The sequence below is a fragment of the Tasmannia lanceolata genome, unplaced genomic scaffold (genome assembly GCF_043159265.1).
Source record: "Tasmannia lanceolata isolate RefF3 unplaced genomic scaffold, GAP_Taslan_0.1 ptg000037l, whole genome shotgun sequence".
Classification (NCBI taxonomy): domain Eukaryota; kingdom Viridiplantae; phylum Streptophyta; class Magnoliopsida; order Canellales; family Winteraceae; genus Tasmannia; species Tasmannia lanceolata.
This window is the reverse complement of record NW_027518714.1, coordinates 11,410,690-11,423,417: the sequence shown is the minus strand read 5'-3', so window position 1 is coordinate 11,423,417 and position 12,728 is coordinate 11,410,690. Positions and strand designations below refer to the sequence as shown.

The 12,728-nt window shown below is 39.3% G+C and overlaps 1 protein-coding gene across 1 annotated transcript; it reads left to right on the top strand.

Annotated features, from left to right (window-relative positions):
- The first annotated feature begins 1,116 nt into the window (after positions 1-1,116).
- On the top strand, positions 1,117-11,380 carry LOC143860470 (RAF-like serine/threonine-protein kinase 20). Its single transcript, XM_077371134.1, has 8 exons — positions 1,117-4,174; positions 4,296-4,382; positions 6,798-6,950; positions 8,733-8,896; positions 8,976-9,123; positions 9,471-9,593; positions 9,667-9,754; positions 10,863-11,380. The coding sequence occupies exons 1-8, from the start codon at positions 1,127-1,129 to the stop codon at positions 11,051-11,053; spliced, it is 4,002 nt and encodes a 1,333-aa protein (XP_077227249.1). The 5' UTR covers positions 1,117-1,126; the 3' UTR covers positions 11,054-11,380.
- The last annotated feature ends 1,348 nt before the right edge of the window (positions 11,381-12,728 follow it).

Below are 12,728 nucleotides of genomic sequence, written 5' to 3'. Positions count from 1 at the left end.
CTATGAGTTGAGTTGCCTTGCCAAACAAGAATTTTCCTTAAAAAATTGCGTCAACGTGAAAAAACCCGACCCGACCCGACCCGAGATTTATCATGGGTAGTGCCGGGTTTGGGAATTGTGGGTTTTCCGAAAAAAAAACCCGACCCGACCCGACCCGAGATATTTCTCGGGTAGGGTTGGGTTCTCCAAAACCCGACCCTCCCGACCCGAGTTGCAGCCCTACCAAATTGTGAAGAAATGGGAGTCCACCTGGGAAATAAATTCCAAGAGAGAGAAAGACAAAAAAAAGGTTAAAAAACATGAAGAGAGAGAGAATTTAAAAAATCATAAATTTTAGGTTCTGTTAGGACATTCCTATTTTAATGCCTGCTTCTTCTCAGGAATGTCGCTCTCCCACCCCTGAGATTGAAATTCAAGGCATAAACAAAAACAACAGGTTTCTTTCATCCCACCCATCAATTGATACCCCCACCCCCCCCTCCAAACTCAAAATCCCCCTTTCTGGTATCCTCGGATTCCATCCATAAAATCCAGGTACTTTCCTCTGATTCTTCTCCCTTTTTATATCATTCTCTTTATTTCCCTCTTGTTATTTGCCTGTGTAGAATTTAATTTCCATCGAAATCAATTTCAGAATTCCATTCCTGAAAGAGAATTCTCCGTTTTCTTCTCAACTTATCGCCATATTTTTTTCTTCTTCTCTTTTTAGACCTGTTTTTTCCTTGTGGATTGAAAGAAGTATGGATGAATTTTTGCATAATCCTTTGTTCATCAATTTGTGATAATCTCACCATCTTAACAATTCATTAGATTTCTTCCCTCTATGTGATCTCAATGTTTTGTTAATGCCACCCCTTTCTGAATTGCCAATGATCATGAATAGAAAGATTAGGGTTCAGAAATTTTGTAGATGATTCGCGTAACTAATCCTACTCCATTTAACATTTCTCCCCCTCACCGTGCTATTTGAATGATCTGATGTTGTTAGTCAGCTGGAAAATAGTGTCCGAAGCTGAAACAAGGGTGAACTTACCTGTGGATTTGAAGGTACATTGGGTGAGTTTATCTGAGAATTATGAGAATATTACAGGCATGTTTTAGTATTGCCATTTTGGAGTACTGAGGGATGGATAGAAAAGAAGGGCTTGAGGAGATAAAGAATGTTTATCCACAGCTAAATAGAAACGTTTTCCTTCAAAGTATGACAAGTGAGGTGCCTGGCCCTTCTAGCCAGATGACTCTACACAACGATGTTTCTGTTGTTTCAAACGATGGTTTTCTTTCTGGGAAATATGTGAATAATGTCTCTGTTCAGACAGGTGAGGAATTTTCTATGGAGTTTCTTCAGGATCGTGTTGCGCCAGGGAGAGCATTTGAGAGACCTGATATTCAACAGGGTTATTCAGTAAGAATGGGATTCAATTTCAATCAGAATGTTCACCTAGGCTATGAGAATCCCACGGGGGTTGTTGGGCTTAGGAGAACAGAGTCTGAACGTAGTTTCGATGTTCCAAATTTTGCTTTAGGAACAGGGTATGTTTTTGGGCTTGACGATAAGGATTATTCTAACAAAGCAAGCAATGTTCACAAGGAGGCTAGTAGACATGTACCCAGTAAATCTTTGGAGGAAATTTATTGGGAGCAAGCGGTTCCCAGTCGGGATGCTCATTCTAGTGATTTTCTTTCCGAGTTCTCTCATGGTTACCGAGCATCAGATAGTTCTCAATATGGCAAGATGAAGTTTCTATGCAGCTTTGGGGGACGAATCTTGCCGAGGCCAAGCGATGGGAAACTAAGATATGTGGGTGGTGAAACACGGATTATCAGCATTAGAAAGAACCATTCTTGGCATGAGCTTATGCAGAAAACATTAGGCATCTGCAACCAACCTCATACGATCAAATATCAGCTCCCTGGGGAGGATCTCGATTCCCTCATATCCGTGTCATCAGATGAGGATCTTCAAAATATGATGGAGGAATACGACGGGCTTGAAAAGGTTGATGGTTCCCAAAGACTTCGGATTTTCCTTATCTCATCAAACGAGTCCGAAAACTGTTCTTTTGATGCAAGAGGCAATTCTGAATATCATTATGTTGTTGCTGTTAATGGCATAGTGGATCCCAGTCTCTCGAAAAGCTCAAGTGGGCACAGCTTAGCCAGCCAATTGGGCCATAACTATGATGGTTCTCCAATTCTTCGCAGAGATTCTCCTACATCTTTGCTTCCTTTAGATACAACTAGTTCTGCAAATATGGCTGGAGTGTTCTCTTATCCGTCTGCTGCCCAGTTATTTGTGGCTGCCCAAAATGCTACCAAATCCCCCACCAACTCACCTCCTTTTTCTCCCTTGCCACTTCAGCGAAAAATTTCTAGAAACATTCAGAAGCAATTGTATGAGGATCAGTTCTGCTATGGTGGTAATGAGAACACCGCCTTTCTCACAGACCAAGAACCTGAGAACCCTTTTGCCGTAGATACCAGCTATCATCATCATCATCCCAACAAATACATGGATGCTGACCAACCAATTAAACCCCGAGGGGTGCATTTTCATCATTGCACACCCAACAGAGATTTTGCCGCTCCAACATTTGGCCGTGTTTGGAGTGACTTGGATGGATATTCCTTCTGCGAAAAGCCTCTTCTTAATGAAAGGGCATTTCATTCTGAAAAGTTCTCAAGGCAGCAGGAAGACTCACTAGGTTTGTCGGCATCAAATGATTCGATTGGTTCTCACCATGGCATGCCACATGTGCTTTCTGATTCAATTCTTCAAGAACATGGTGGGAGGTCTGTTTACGGCTTGCAAGAAAGAACCATAGCCCCCTTAGTCTTTACAACAGGACCATCATCTTTGCTAGATAGTCCAAGTTTCCTGCAAGAAATTCAAATGCGATCCCAAGAGCATAGAGACATCATTGATTCAGAATTTAAAACCAAGTTGTCTCATACAATGGGTACCCATGTTATTGGTGAAGAACATCAATCAAAAGAAAATCTCGATGAAGCCAGTTTCAGATCACGGAACTGTTATGCAAAACCCGAATTGAATTGTGAAAAGTTGGCTCAAATGGATAAGAAGGGTGCTCTTTGGAATCAAGATGGGAACCATCATGACAGTAATATTAATAGAGCTCCTGTAACTGCCACATCTCAGAGCGAATTTCCTGGCATTGACAACCACCTCACGGGTATGCTTGGCAGTCATATCTCTCCACAAGAATTAGAAGTGTCTAATATCATTGCTCCTGTAACTGCCACATCTCAGAGTGAATTTCCTGGCATCGACAACCACCTCACGGGTATGCTTGGCATTCATATCTCTCCACAAGAATTAGAAGTGTCCAATATCATTGCTCCTATATCTTCGTCCAATGCTTTGGAAGTTTGTCCAGATATTCGTAAAGAGCACTGTCTAGGATTTCAAAAGGATGAAACCACATCTGAACTTTCTGTCGTGGGTCAAAGAGCTACGAAGGATCAGCAGTGTAGTTTAGCTGAGCCATTAAATGGCAATCTCAGAAGGGTTAATAGCAATGCCATCACATACGTGCCTCCTTTTCCATTGTCCAATAATTCTTCCGAAGTTGTTGGGCTTGATAAAATTCCTGATTTGATTTGTGGCTCGTCCAATGACCTAATTTCGTTTGTATCTCCTGAGTTGCAGTCTGTTGAATCACAGAATACAAAAGCTAGCCAAGAAGCAAAAGTTGTAAGTACTGTAAATTTGTCCTCACTTGCTGCACAGAGTGACACTGGTCTCGGCTTAAACTTGCATACGAATAACCCCACAACTTGGTCCTTATTCCGGAATGGTCCTATGGATGAAACTTACAGGAGAGAAGCTTCTCTGATTTATCAGGACCCTGTGAATTATCCTTCTCCAATGGGCGAAGAGGTGGATATGGGAGAATACCATTATAAGCCCTTGAAGGGGGAAGATGTTATCATAGTCCATGAACAACCCAAGAATAATTCTAGGGAGCAAATTCAGCTGGAATCAGTGGTCATTGTTGAAGATGTAACTGATACTGTGCCTTCGGGCGTCGGATCTTTCCCACCAGTTGTTCCCCATGTTCATCATGAGACAATTGAGGATGTGCAGGTTCAGGACATCCCATCCCCAAACGCGACAGATGCAGAAAGCACTACTCCAGAGTCTACGTCGGAGGTAATTTTTGTAGGTTTTGTTTTTGAATGGTAATTAATGTTGGATTTTTTATTCAGAGCATTTGCTTTTATCAGCCAAGTTTCTTTTGGCCGATTTGAGTTATTGTCCTCCTTTGTTCTAGGACGCTAAAACTGATGACAGGGATGTGGATGAATCTATCAGTGATGCTGCGATAGCTGAAATGGAAGCTGGCATCTATGGTTTGCAGGTTAGAAAGTAATATGGTTATATTAGTCATGCTTTTTTGATATGGGGATACCTTGTTTGATATGGTTTAATTGCAGATATTTCTTTCTGATCCCGCATTCCAAAATGGGCAATTATGTTTAGTTCCTAGTTGTTTCAGAATTTAAACAGTTAGTGCTGACTCGAAACTGTTAAAAATTCAATATTTTATGAACATTGTGAATTTGCTAATTCCTGTTATGTTCACGGGAGACAATATGAAGCTCTAATCTTTAACTAGTTTCATGTTCAACAGTGTTTGAGTGTCGAACATGCAAATAATTTTTAGAGGTATCCAAAGAAGCCACAAGTCTTGGTTTTTGTTTTCGTCTATGACCCACTCGTCTCTTTCTCATGTTAATCCTTCAACTACATGTGATAAAAAGAAAAGATATCTAAATCACTTCCTACATTTTCTTTGTGAGCATCTTTGTTGTGTTACCAGTCAAACTTGATAGAGCCACCATTAATATTTCATTGATTTTGATCAAACCCTTAGGTTAAAGAGTGACATGATTTGCATGTCATATTATGTATATTTTAAAGTATTTTCGAATACTTTAACCAGCATTTGAGATGATATAATTAGTCACCGGAATAGACAACAAGAGAGAAAAGTACTATTAGCTTGGTGATAGTTTTCTTGGGACATCTAATCTCCATTAGGATCACATATCTTGTCTATGCTACCGTTATTTCACAGTTGACATGATAATGGAACAAATTTTTCACTATTTTATTTATTTTATTGCTTTATAAGAATTACACAAAAGAAAACGTAACAAGCAAGAAGAAAGATGGAGTTAACGATATTTAGACCTAAACAATCTGGGGATGTTTTCAGTAATTACAAGAGCTCCATCATCTTGTCCTTTTGGCCCAATAGGCTCCACTGATGCCTCAGAAGAGGAGATTCGTTCCATTCATATGGGCATTTGTATCTTTCTAAACCACTTGGGGGGTTATCTAGTGATAGAAGATGATTCATCATGCTTTGTCGTAGGTATCTGGCAAGGGCTCATGAAGACTAGACCCAGTCATAGACGAGACTCGAGAGTTGTGTAAAAATAGATCCTTTTCTTTCTCCCTTATTTTTGGTAGTGCAAACGATTGGGCCGATCGTCTGGCCAAATTGGGAGAACTTAGTGATAGGGCCGCAACTCAGGCCGGTTTGGGTTTGGTTGAGGACAACCCTAACTCAACCCGAGGTAGCATTACCTCAACCCTAACCCAACCCAACCCAACCTGAACCTCAGGTTGAGGAGTGTCAACCCTAACCCAACCCGCCTCCAAATCTCTCAACCCTAACCCAAGCTGTCTAACCTGATTTTCCAATTTGATTCGGGTTGGCCCGGAGCAAAAACAGAAAACAAATACAAAAAATTGATGTTGGGTTTCGAGTCGGGTTGGATTCTGATCTCAATAAAATCATAATAAAATTAGGGTGACAATGTCGGGTTCAAGTCGGGTTCAAGTCGGGTTGGGTTGCCCATGGCCTCAACCTTAACCCAACCCAGAATTAAATTGGGTTGGCTTCTCCCAATCCTAACCCAACAAAACTCAACCCAACCCTAGGGAATGCCAACCCAACCCACACTGAAATCAGGTTATACCCTACGGGTTCAGGTTGGGCCCAACCCAAGTTGCACCCCTACTTAGGGAGTCTTTGTATATGGGGCCTTCATTACCCCCAAAAGTGCACTTTGTAATCCTTCTTTTTCCTCTAATTTAGTTACCACTTTCAGAATTTAAAAAGAAACAAGGTGGATGTTGAAAATACAATCTACTATGGCATGGTAATTTGTTTCCTCCTTTGTCTCCAAATGGACATGATAGAAGGAAATTTCAAGAAGTGCACACAAATCTTTGTTATATATTAGAATCTTGCCTACAATCTTAATCATGTTTAAGAAGAGGCTAATAATCTCCCTGGACCAAATAATATAGAAAAAATAATCAATGAAGAATATAACATGTCTCATACTAGTACTAATACCTAGGTAACACATCAGTTTTAGATTTGCTACAATAGGAAACTCAGGGCTGACATAGCATGCTTGGAATTTGTTATTCAAAAGATTTTTTTTTTTGGTAATCATGAACAGCTTCTAGCATTAGGACCTCTTTGCAATTTATAAATTTCTAGAAATCTGAACATCTGCACATGTACCACAGTACTTTTGGGAATATTATATTGTCCTATTCCACTGAGAAGGTAACACACACACACACACGCATTTTTAACACCTGAGAGGATCTACAATAGTCATAAACATGGTTTGATAAGCAGTGCATTATATCCCCCACTACTTAATTAGAAATTTTCTAATCTTTTCCTAATTAGAAAAGTTCGCATTTGAGTGAGCTCCAGCTGAGTGTTTCAGATGCTGATGGACAGATCATAAAGAATGCTGATCTTGAAGAACTACGGGAGTTAGGGTCTGGTACATTTGGAACTGTCTATCATGGAAAGTGGCGAGGAACTGATGTTGCTATTAAGCGGATTAAAAAGAGCTGCTTTGCAGGGAGATCGTCTGAGCAAGAGCGGTTGGTATGTCCACAGCATGATTACTACTGAATTATACTTCTTTGTCTTTGATTCTTTGGGTTTTCCATTAGTTATATTTGTGTGCCCTTTGATGTGTTTAGCCCTAGGGGTGTAAACGGATCGAATTCGAATCGGATATGGCTATATCCGAATTCGATTACAGTATACACTATCCGAATTCGGATTTGGATTCGGATTTGACGGATATTTAATATCTACTACCGAATTCGTATCCGTCGGATATTATCCGTATCCGTTTATCAGGTAAATTCGAACATTTTATTGCAGCACTTTATCTTTCTTCTCTTTCTTACTCCTCGAATAAATTTTCCAAACCCTAAAACCCGACCTCTACCTTCTCTTCACAAAATTAACTCTCAAACCCTAAAATATATGAGATCCTCTTCTTCCTTTTAAAACAAAGGCAGAGAGAGAGGCGGTGAGGATGGATGATGGTGTTGGTAGTGGTCTTTGGGTTTTTTTTTTTTTTTTTTATGTATATTATGGAATAGGTTTGGGCTATTTTGAGCAGGGGAAGTGGGAGTGCTGATTGTGGAAAATGAAGAGAAATGAGGATGGAGATGAGGATTGGGTTAGAAATGGAGGTGACTGGCGGTGATGGAGGTGGCTGTGAGAAGGTGGAGAGGCGCGACAGTGGATTTTGGTGGGGTTGGAGGCACCAAGGAATGCCAAAGATGGTGTCTCAGCCTCCTCCTTTCCCCTCTCTTGCTTCTCCTGGCAAACCTTAGAAGTCCCCTCTTTTAATTGCATTTTGGATTTTTATATAACCCTAAGTTGGAAAATTGATCTGAGCCGTCCATTTACCATCAATGACTATGGCCTTTTTGCTCTAGAATTCTCTAGAAACTATGACATCTTCTTTCAATCACCATCATTCATTTGTCTCTTTCATCCTACAGCCCACATTTGTTGCTTCATAAAGAAGCCATGTCAAACTCCAAGAATGCCCTTAAAATGAAAGATTACTTCATTTCCTACCCAAAACACTTTTTGCTTTTGTTTTTTTCTAAAAAGAAAATTCACTTTTCTTTTAGAAACAAGTGTGTCATTACTAAAAATAAATATTAATGATATTATTAATAATAAATAAAAAGGATACTTCTCGGATTCGGATGTTAAACGGATCGGATATACCATTTACCAGATTCGCATCCGCTAAGAGCCGGATATCTCATAAACAGATTCGGATAATATCCGCTTGAAACGGATCCGGATAATATCCGCTTTAAACGGATTCGGATGCGAACGGTAATCGAATTTTCGAATATCCATTTACACCCCTATTTAGCACAATCACAGCATTTGCTTTTATTGCTATGTAATTAGAAAAGCAACGTATCCTGGAATAACCGTCTCTTAGATAAGTGGTGAAAATGGGTTCCAATATATTAATTCTACACTGTAAAAATGAGTGGTTGAGGCCTATCTTGGAAAAATAAACATCTGCCTATGGGTATTGACCTGGAAACGGTACCTTTGGGTATTGATCATATCACAGAGACTGTTTAAAAACTCTATGAGTCAATCTTTGATTCACTGAAGTCGGGCTTTAACTTGTCCGAGTTCTCATTCGATTCCGGGTTTCACACTACCGAGTCGATTAAAAACTCTTTGTAGTCGCCCAAACTAATGAAAACACACAAGCCTGTTTAATCTTGGAAAAATGGAATAGTGGATTAAACTGTGTTGTGTATTGACTGAATTTATGCATGTTTCCCTGTGTGTGCTCTATATATACATATGATTATTCTTTCGCCTCTGCAGACGAAAGACTTTTGGAGGGAGGCGCAGATCCTTTCTAAGCTTCACCATCCGAATGTTGTAGCTTTTTATGGGGTGGTTCCTGATGGGGCTGGGGGAACATTGGCGACCATAACTGAATTTATGGTGAATGGGTCGCTTAGGCATGTCTTAGTACGGAAGGATAAGTAAGTTAGCCTCAATTTCCTCCACTTTCGATCCTCAATTTAACTATTAATCTCTAAGACTTAAGGCTACTTTCTGCAGGGCACTTGATCGCCGTAAAAGGCTTATAATTGCAATGGATGCAGCTTTTGGCATGGAATACTTACACTCAAAGAATATTGTTCATTTCGATCTGAAATGTGACAATTTGCTTGTCAATCTGAGGGATTCACACCGACCAATATGCAAGGTAAGTTGTACACACGACAATCTAGTATTTTTGGCATGGAACTGATATTATGGTTTTTAGAAGGTTGCAGGTTCCTTTCTAAAATATCTAAACTGGAATGCCACTTCCAGTTTAGATATTTTAGTGAATGATTACTTGATGAAAACTTTTGAAGAATGGTATTGGATTTTAGATTTCCAGATAATGTCTTGGTCGGTACCAATTGTACTTCTAAATGGATTGACATTCTAATCCAATAATATCACAACCTTATTGGGTTTACACGTAAGATAATTCCTGTAAGTTCACATCCTGATTAGCTGCGTATCTTATCGATGTGTCACATTATCGTGAGTTGGCCTTCTCAGGTTGGGGATTTTGGATTGTCGAGAATTAAACGTAATACCCTGGTTTCGGGTGGTGTAAGAGGGACCCTTCCTTGGATGGCACCAGAATTATTGAATGGCAGCAGCATCCGGGTTTCCGAGAAGGTAAGCCTATTAATGTTTATGCGTGTTTTAGTTAAATTGCGGAAGAACTTAACAGGTCCTTGGGTTTCAATAGGTTGATGTTTTCTCGTTTGGTATTGCGATGTGGGAGATTCTTACAGGGGAGGAACCCTATGCCAGTATGCATTGTGGTGCAATCATAGGTAAGCTTGTTGCACTGATGATTAACATTTGAATATATTTGTTAATTGGTGATGTATGCAGCCCATGTTGCATATGTTGCAGTTTTGACATGGCCACTTCAGCCTCAAAACCTATGAAGCTAGGACACTCTTTTTTCTCAGAACAATACTTTTGTAGGATACATGTTACACACACTCATGCGACACTTTGACCAGGCAGCCAGGAAAATCATTTATCTATAGTTTTTTCTTCTTTATTATTTTTATATATTTTAAATATGTTTTGATTTATGGGTAAATATATTTATATACTTTTAGTATTTTTATCTTTCTATATAACCGTACAGATGTGTCAGTTTGTGTAGTTTCTCAGGGTGCAAATGTCCAACTATATAACATGTCTCTGATACCAAAAGCCAATTCTGCGCCGAGTTACATCTGTTATAATTTTATAACACATATATGCACACACCTTTTTGTGAATTTCTGTCTATGGAGGGTGAGAGTTAGCACATCGCTATGGGAGCTACGCTCAACCTCAAGGAATTATATAACCTTGCTACATGACAGATAACAGATTTAGAAATATACTGCCAAGTATAGACATACTAGCTGCTATCACTCAAGTGTGTATGATCATAGAAATGTTCATGAGGATCTTTATATTGGATGCAAGACCCTCAATTATCTTTTAAATTACACTAGCTGCTCTACTTAATACTCTCAGCTGCACCATATGTATTTGTTTCTTTACCTTAAAATTTAGGTTTTATGGAGCCATATACCCCATCACTATAACATACTAAAAACTCGGTGATTTACCTGCACTCTTTCAAGTGGTGATCATGTTTTCTGCTAGTAGTGTCTTTCACTTGTTAGAGGGGTAGAGTTAATCGGGGTTGTGAGTCGAACATTTCCCTCTGTTGTCATTCTACAAGATCCATAAGAGGGCTTACTAAACTAGCAAAATGCTTGAAAAAAATCCATTTTTTTTAGAGGAAATGAACTATCTTTAGAATCTCTCCTTGGTGAGGCTCTGTTTTTTTCTTCCTGCTCTTCATTTACTTATGAATCAATGTGTATGCAAGTGTGAGACAACAAATTGTAACATGCCTTGTGAATAATGAAGGGGGGATTGTAAACAACACACTTCGGCCGACAATTCCAGATCGCTGTGATCCTGAGTGGAGAAAGCTAATGGAAGAGTGCTGGTCACCTGATCCCGAAGCTCGCCCATCATTCACCGAGATAACTAGTAGGCTACGGGTTATGTCAATGGCAGTTCATACGAAAGGAAATTCTCCGGCGGCAAACAAATGAAGCTCAATTACTTCTTCCAGTCCAACAAACAGATTCAAAGTAAGGATGGATTTAATGACAGAATATAGAGCTCACATGAGACAGTTGCTTCATCAACCATGGCTTGGCGTAAAGAGAAAGGCTCTTGCTTCTAGAAACTAGTGTGAATAAAACTGGTAATGATCTTGCTTTTGATGGGCAATAAATCTATTTATTTAATTATTTCTTCACAGTCAAGTTATATATATGTAAAGGTTCTGTCTGCAAATCACTCCCTTTTGAGTTGAGTTGTATATTCTTTTGGCCAAATACACCCATTTATTCAATTAATTCATATGGTTATGCATCTGATTGAAGTTTGAGATTTTAATGTCATTAGTCATTCTCTCTGCTTAATTTCTGCCAAACTATTTAAATACCAGCATGTTTGCTGCTTGTCGATAATGGGCGGTGAGGATGAAGTTTGTAAGATGAATCTTGGGCCCCACTTGACTGTTCTGAACCGCCCATCTGATATGCTTTGCCTATCATATAATCCTGACCTCAAGTTACATGTAATCATCTATCTTCAATAAAAATATGCATCATTTGATGTTACAATTGGATTATTGGCCTCATTTTTGGGATGAGGGATCCAAAGCAAGGCCTATCAAATAGACGGTTTAGATCAACCGAAGGTGAGACCCACTGCACCAAAATGGTGGGCACCCACATTATTACTGTGGGGTCACCCCCTGCCAACAGATATCTCCCTTTGTCTTTGCCAATTGTGATTTCTGAACTTTGTAGAGAAATTTTTCAAGAAATTATTTTCCACATTTATGAAAATTCGTTTCTTAAAAGCTACCCGCCAGTGTTATTAATTCTGAATTCCCAAGCAAGAAATTCCAGGGAATTTCTTTTCCTATCCAAATTTATTTATGTGAATTGTTTTGGAGAAAAATCGTTAGTAACTTTAAGCACTTTTAAGTTTTAAGTAGATCTGGATTGTTTTGGAGTCTTATGTCACGTAATTTCTTGTAATATCTGACAAAATCTTGTGCTGGCTCCACCACTCACGTGTAAGGTGACTATTGTCGTTGATTTGTGGGACCCAAAATCCAGGTATTGGGGCTTTACTGCAGCCGTCAGATCATGGCCTTAATAAACACCACACGCCCTTTCAGATCAAGTAGTTTAGGAGCCCAATTGCTACACTTTCTGGGTTGTGGCTTGTAAATAGTGGCCCACCATCAACAGCCCTAATCACCATACACATGCGTCACAGTAAAGGGGACTGATACCCACACTAGCATATTTTGATAATGGCACTAATCTAGTTTTACACTTTTCTGGTTGGATGTTGATAGCAAATCCACCCACACTAGCAAATTTTGATAATGGCACTACTCTAGTTTTACACTTTTTCTGGTTCGATGTTGATAGCAACAAATCCCTCTTGAGTATTGTAATAGCCATACAAAATATTAAAGAAAAAGAATTAACATAAGGCAAAACCATTAAAAAAATGTAAAGCAAAGTGGGCAGCGCAGTTATCAAAATATGGTAGTGCGGATATCAATCCCATAGTAAATTCCAATAAAATAAAAAGGGAAACCAAAGTTACTGTAATCGGATAAGATAAATGGAGCTGATATATTCATTTAATCTTCTACCCCCTCTCACCGATTTACTCCTATACACTATCACACAATAC